The sequence below is a fragment of the Coptis chinensis genome, chromosome 4, assembly GCF_015680905.1.
Source record: "Coptis chinensis isolate HL-2020 chromosome 4, ASM1568090v1, whole genome shotgun sequence".
Taxonomy (NCBI): Eukaryota; Viridiplantae; Streptophyta; class Magnoliopsida; order Ranunculales; family Ranunculaceae; genus Coptis; species Coptis chinensis.
Window position 1 is genome coordinate 97,039,424 of NC_141459.1, and position 6,791 is coordinate 97,046,214.

General features: G+C 38.2%; 2 protein-coding genes across 2 annotated transcripts; one reads left to right on the top strand and one right to left on the bottom strand.

Annotated features, from left to right (window-relative positions):
- Nucleotides 1-272: 272 nt before the first annotated feature.
- LOC147505981 (uncharacterized) lies at nucleotides 273-2,411 on the top strand. Its single transcript, XM_086604203.1, has 2 exons — nucleotides 273-437; nucleotides 1,698-2,411. Exons 1-2 carry the CDS (start codon nucleotides 326-328, stop codon nucleotides 2,333-2,335), a joined length of 750 nt encoding a protein of 249 aa, XP_086460329.1. The 5' UTR covers nucleotides 273-325; the 3' UTR covers nucleotides 2,336-2,411.
- A 3,494-nt stretch (nucleotides 2,412-5,905) lies between these two features.
- LOC147505982 (protein AGENET DOMAIN (AGD)-CONTAINING P1-like) lies at nucleotides 5,906-6,325 on the bottom strand. Its single transcript, XM_086605665.1, has one exon. The coding sequence runs from the start codon at nucleotides 6,323-6,325 to the stop codon at nucleotides 5,906-5,908; it is 420 nt and encodes a 139-aa protein (XP_086461791.1).
- Between the last annotated feature and the right edge of the window lie 466 nt (nucleotides 6,326-6,791).

The window sequence follows — 6,791 nt, forward strand, 5'->3', positions numbered from 1 at the left end:
CTGCTAACTTTTAAGTCAAACAACTGAAAATGACATAAATGCCCCCACCTAATTAAAATTGAATATTTTCTTTTTGAAAACAATGAGGGCATTTGTGTAATTTTTAGTTGTTTGACTTGAAAGTTAATGGTCAAACTAAGTTGATCGTGTATTTAGAGGGAGACCCTAATTTCCCATCTAGTGGGGGGAGGGGGAAAATCCTAATTGGCTCATCTAGTGGGGGTAATACTAGTTAACCCTTTTATGTACTACAATTTTTAGTTTTTACTAAAGACCTCCTCATCTTAGGCGATGAGATTTCCTTTTGTTTTGATTGCTGAATCTGATGAATTTTGACAAACAGTTTATACCTAGGAGTTCCTCAGAAGTGCTTATCACGTCTGCTGATTCACGAATTCGGGTTGTTGATGGTGTTGATCTGGTTCACAAATTTAAAGGTATCAGTGGAAGTGAACACATTTCTCTTTTTTTTGGTGCATGTGTCTCAAAGTTGATTTCTTTATTTTGCAATTAACGAAAATTATAGGGATGCGTCTATCTTGAATTACTTGGGTTGGCTTATATCAATACAAAATGTATCATGGGGTAGGGGAACACTTGGCGCTTAAGCCTCTAGTTTGGTATTGATATGATATATCTTTACATGTGTGCTAATCTTTTAAAACTAGTTTAGTTAATAGTAATTTTAGTTGAGTTAACATTTATATTTTAAGCTTACTGGATGGGGAAGTGAGACTTTCTTGTACATGATTCTTCATATTTTCTATGAGGACTATGCCAAGCGCCTGTACTGAGGCTTAACTGGTTTGATAGAATAACGTTTTTTTTAAAAAGTCAAGAGAAGATGAGAATTTGTTTCGGGAATTTCCAAAATTGCTTTTGGCATAAATTTCTGTTGTTAGCTTTGAGAATCTGAAATACCATATTTGTTTATTAGTTTATGTATGAGCTTAGAATTGAGAGCTACAAACTCATCAATTCGTAATATAATTTGAAGGTCCTTTCTATGTCCACGAATTGTGAACTTCGTAGTTCATACCATTTGTTTCTTGCGCCTTCCATTTGACAATGCCCAGAACTAAAAAGAGATCAGTGTTGTTACAACATCACAATGATGGGTGGTTGTAGAACGTTATGATCTCATATCCTAAAGAGCATGTTAGCACAATTGCATTATAGATATATCTTTTATCTCGCATAGTTTTGAGTACTCATTGATTTAGTAATTCTGGGATTAGGAAGTTACGGACCCGCAATAACTTATAAACTTTGCATTTCTTTGACAGATCGATCTTTCTATTCTTATTTGAGTAGTGTTTTTGATGTACCAGTTTCTCTGAATTTACTAAATAGAGTCCCCTACTTAACTTCAAAATGTTAAAGATACCAGGTATCGTAATGATAACTCAATGGACCACGAAGAATTCTGAGGAACTCTAGTCAGCTCGGAACATCAACCTATGTCTGAGACTTTTGAGTCGCATATTTACATCGTATCCGTTAATTTACTTACCATGCATGCCGTTTCGAGTTAAATAACGATGCAAAACATAAAATTAAGATGAATTACAAATTAGCTTTGATTTTTTCCAATTGGACCACCCTGAATTTTCAGTCCCATTAAATATGTATTTGTTTATTTTCGTATTCGAATAATTTGTTCTAACATTGTCGATGTTGGTGCGATTTCTTGACAGGATTTAGCAACACAAGCAGTCAAATTTCGGCCTCCGTTACATCAAACGGAAAGCATGTTGTCTGTGCTAGTGGTGACTCGTATGTCTATGTTTGGAATCATGAAGGTGATTCGAGGCCAAGCAGAAGCAAGGGTGTCACTGTCACGAGCTCTTATGAGCATTTCCACTGTCAAGATGTGTCAGTAGCCATTCCTTGGCCTGGTGTAGGTGGTAATGAAGGGATCCTAGATAGTTGCAAATGGGAGTACAATGGATTTGGTAACCTCCAGGACGAGGTGCCTGGAGCCCAAAATACACCCTTGATGGTTGAAGAGTCCAATGGGCATGCTAGCCCAATGCATGGTGTCCTCTCCAATGTAAACAGTGGCTACTTATTTGATAAAATGTCAGCAACATGGCATGAGGAAAAATTGCTTCAGGCCACGCAGTGCCGTAGATCTCAAGGCAGTTTCGACTTCTCTAATGAGATTAAGCAAGGGAGATCAGCTTGGGGCATGGTAATAGTGACTGCAGGCCTAAGAGGCGAAATCAAGACGTTTCAGAACTATGGATTGCCATTTGCCGGTCCGACTTTAAAAGCTAATGGCTGGGGCAGTATCAAGTTGGCAAAACGGTGGTTTCGTGTACAAAGTGAGTGACAATTGTAATATTTGTGACGTCTGGCTTGATGTTATTGCTAATCTCAGATGCGGAAATGGAGATACCCAATGAGATCGGACTGGTATTGATGTAGATTAAACTGGCGGAAGCTTCAGTTTAACAAATCTACTCTTGAATTAAACAAAATAACTAAAACTAAACCAAATCTTTATTTCTCTCTGAAATATTCTCAATAACACAACTCCCCTCAACCCTAATTATAAACCTATTATTTATACTAATCCTAAAAACTATAAACCAATAGGAACATGACATGTGTCAACAACTAAAATAAAATAACTAAACTAGTGGGTTTGCCGCCCATGTGCTTGACCATACTGATGTCTGCATCACTCTCCCCAAGTTGAAAGAATTTGTCCACAAACTACAATGATGGTGCATTAGAAGCAGGAAAAATTGATAACGCTTCATGCTGGAAATCTGGAACAGTGTCAAGTGGTTCTTCAATAACCTCTCCAATATCGTCGCCTCCTTCATACTTAAAAAAAGCATGCGTTTTTTTTCTTTGGCATTTAGCGACAATGTGGCCAATAACACCACACTCAAAACACTTCCTAGATGCAGAAAATGCATTGACAGGATGAACTGTAGTAGAGGCAGTACTAACAGGTGATAGACCAACAGAAGATGATGATGAATTGGACGACTTGTGGAGATCTTATGAGTTTCTAGCATAAGTAACTGCATTTGCCATAGTTTGAATATCAACAAAGGACAAATCAGTTTGAATGCGTTTCTGTAAACCATTGACATATCTATGGATCTTGAATTCTTCGGTCTCAGTCATATTTAAGCGAGTGCATAGCAGATTGAAAGCTTCAGTATATTCTTGAACAGTAGACAAGTTTTGCCGCAAATTATGTAGGCGATTAAACAAATCACGCTCATAATTATTAGGAACAAACTCTTTGCACAATGCTCGTTTCATCTTAGACCAACGCTGCACCAATTTCTTGCCCTTAACAGTGCGACCTCTTTGGTATTCATCCCACCATACCTGCACATAACCCCCTAATTTTATAGCTACCAGTCGAACACGCTTGGCACCCGAAATGCTCTTATATTCAAAAATCTTTTCAATTCGAGTCAACCAATCTACAAACACATCAGCATCCATCTTCTCATCAAACTCGGGTACATCAATCTTAATATCACAATGATTATTTTTTTTTTCTAACAAACGAATTAAACAATCAACAATATTTAAATTAGTAGGTACACGATTACCAGTTATAGGCACACTGTCGTCTAAAGAATCACTGTCAGAAGAAAGAGAGAGAGTATCACTAGCATGTCGCCTGAGTGATGGTGGAGGAAGTTGAGCTTGCCTAGCTTGCCAAGGGGGAACACGCTGAGTATGAGGTGGCCGACCACCCCTACCTCTATTTTCACCGCCATGACCACGTCCTCTAGGAGCCATGCCATAACCAACACCCAAGTGGTTAATTTGAATAAAAGGACCCTCCTGCATGCTATTTTTGGCGGTAGACCGTGTAGTCCGATCTTTGGCCCACAAGTTGCACTTGCAGTTGTACAATAACATGTTGTCTCTAATGGGAAACAAATCGCTCCAATGGTTGGAGTTGTGGTAAACTTAGCACAGAATTAGGTCTTCCCCCACACTGAGGAGGAATAACAGCTGGAAGATTAAAAGGTTCACGAACTAATGGAGGAACCTCGACTGGATGGTCATGCTGGAGCCATTGTTCAACTCGTTTCTGGCCTGCTGTTGCAACTATATCAGTAAGACCTGGGTGAGGAGTCGAGTGACCAGACCGAACATCAAAAGGACGCAGTGGTTGGTACTGGTCTGCAATCTGTTCTAGCAAGACAGTATCTGTGGGTGCTAGAATTACTGTAGTGTCTGCAGGTGCAATAGTAGTGACCAAGGTAGGAGGCAAGAGTACTGTAGTCACAATAGGCGCACCCACTACTTCAAGACCCTGCGGCGCTGGAGCAGTCTGTTACCTAGAAAATTCTTGTTAAGGATAGCTTGGTATAGGCGCATATCCCAAATTAGGGTTAGGCGCATAATGTGGCACAGATTGATACTGACTAGGATTCCAAGACTGGTAATAAGGAGAATAACCCTGATACATCATCTACTGCTGATAGAGATCTGGATAATAGTCGAATGGCATAGAAATTGGCGATGTCTGAAAACTTTGAGAATGCGCTATTAATGGTGGAACCGTGGATCGGCTACTAAAAGGTAAACTAACTACGGAGAAACCCTAGAATTTTGTTGTTGTGCTAGAAGCGATTCAAGGCTTCTTGCATAGCTTCAAACTTGGCATTCAAACCCTGATAATTTTCTTCTAGGTGTTTCATCTCTGGTTTCTTGATATACGACATAAAAATTAAAACTTTGATCTTGAAAGAAGACAAAGACAAAAAATTGATTTTCGGATGAACAGTAACGCGATGATTAGTAATGTGTGAATAGTGTTCCCGATGAATATTGTTTTGTGAACAGTAACACATAAAATTAAAAACGAATACGAAAAAGAAAAATTGGATTTTACTCGGGAACGATTCGTGCTCCGATACCAAATGATGTAGATTAAACTGGCGGAAGCTTGAGTTTAATAAATCTACTCTTGAATTAAACAAAACAACTAAAACTAAACCAAATCTTTATTTCTCTCTGAAATATTCTCAATAACACAACTCTCCTCAACCCTAATTACAAGCCTATTATTTATACTAATTCTAAAAACTATAAACCAATAGATACACGACATGTGTCAACAACTAAAATAAAATAACTAAACTAGTGAGCTCGCAGCCCATGGGCTTGACCATACTGATGTCCGCATCAGGTATATTATAAGTGGATCAGTTCATTCAAATACCCATTAATTCGACTTCCCACGTGTAGTTGGGAATTGTAGAGTTCAGATTCTTTAAATTTGAAAATAAAGTTGTTGTTAAAGGTGGTGAACCCACGACAAGAAGCATGGAGGGCATTCTTAATGAATCAGATTGTCTCTCTATTGGGCATTCTTAAGTCCACATTGTTACATGTATGTAGAGAGAAGCAGAGAAGTATTGCATTCAATTGCAAGAAGAAAAAAAAGGTAAATTACAGAATTTTTTTTTAGTCCCAAAAACAAGGGAAGTGTTGATTTTACATATAATTGGTTAGTTGTTTGTAACAAACGGTTATTGTATATTTGTTTCTTTTGACACTTTACAGAAGTAAATATTTATAAAAGCCTATGGACAAATCGTCTGATACTGCTACTGTATTCAGAACATAATTTTAATTTGCTTGGGGATCACGCATGTTTTCCACATTTGCATAATAAAACCAACAAGAAATTGAAGAATCAAAAGCATATAAGTATTCCCGTAGAGTAATAGTTACCACAAAGCTAAAATTAACTCATATATTTAACAAAAGACATATACTGTTTACAAGCTATGCTCGAATAACATTAGCTGATTAGCCTTTAGACTCCATGAGCTTGAAAAGTTGAAACATACATGTAGAATGTAAATGTGTAACATAAACCAAAAAAATCAATGACTGGAATTCTCGAGAATCAAATCTTGTTGTCGTTGATCAGAGATGAGGACCACATCCCATTCTTCCATTCTTGATGAACCCTGAGTCGGTCAACCGGGTAAGCAAGCTTCTCATCAGAGCTCTGAAAATAAACATGGTATTGGTTAGAAGTCCTTCCAACAATCCTTCCAACCCACCAACCCTCGTTATCATAAGCGTCGACTTTGTCTAGTGGACGAAAATCACAAACTTTAACTTCAGGTGGTGTAGGCCTTATTTCACTTGCATGCACAATCTCTTGCAATTGATGTTTTTCATCATCGGTTACTAATGTCTTGTATTCCACCACGTACTGGTTACGATCCAATCGCATAACAACGATTGCTGCATAGTATGACCCTACGTAGCCTTCTTCCTTGCTATGAACTTCAACTAAATCACCCCTCTTAAATGCCATTGTTGATTACTACTATACTTTATAGAATGTGAGATCTTGTACTTGAAGTCTTGAATTGTTGAATATAATGAACCGTGCAATGCTGTTTGGGTGAAGAGATGTATATATAAGCAATAAATACAGGTGGTTGCTTGTAAATTACGGTTCCAAATAACAAGTGGAAACGGATTACTAATTTCAGTTGAAGACCAGAATTAGAAACCAGTGCCAGGTTGCGACTTGCGACCGACCTTAACTCAATCTTACGGCGGATACTTCTTCCTGTGTTGGGCACTCACACAATTGTGCTGGGCAGACCCAAAAAAATATAGGTCTGCATTTGTGTTGGGCACTACATATGGTCCAGCACACCCCCAAGCCCAAAACCCAACTCGCAAAAAATTCGAAAAACCAGTTAGAACCAGTTTCACCCTTTCTCTTCTCTCTACGTGATTCAGCCTATCTTTTTCGCCTTTAGCAGCTACCG

Bases quoted from the DNA above. Each gene is read 5' to 3' on its own strand.
- LOC147505981 (XM_086604203.1), top strand. From the start codon at position 326: ATGAATTTTGACAAACAGTTTATACCTAGGAGTTCCTCAGAAGTGCTT. The intron at 438-1,697 runs GTATCAGTGGAA...ATTTCTTGACAG, and splicing joins TCTGGTTCACAAATTTAAAG to GATTTAGCAACACAAGCAGT.
- LOC147505982 (XM_086605665.1), bottom strand. From the start codon at position 6,325: ATGGCATTTAAGAGGGGTGATTTAGTTGAAGTTCATAGCAAGGAAGAA.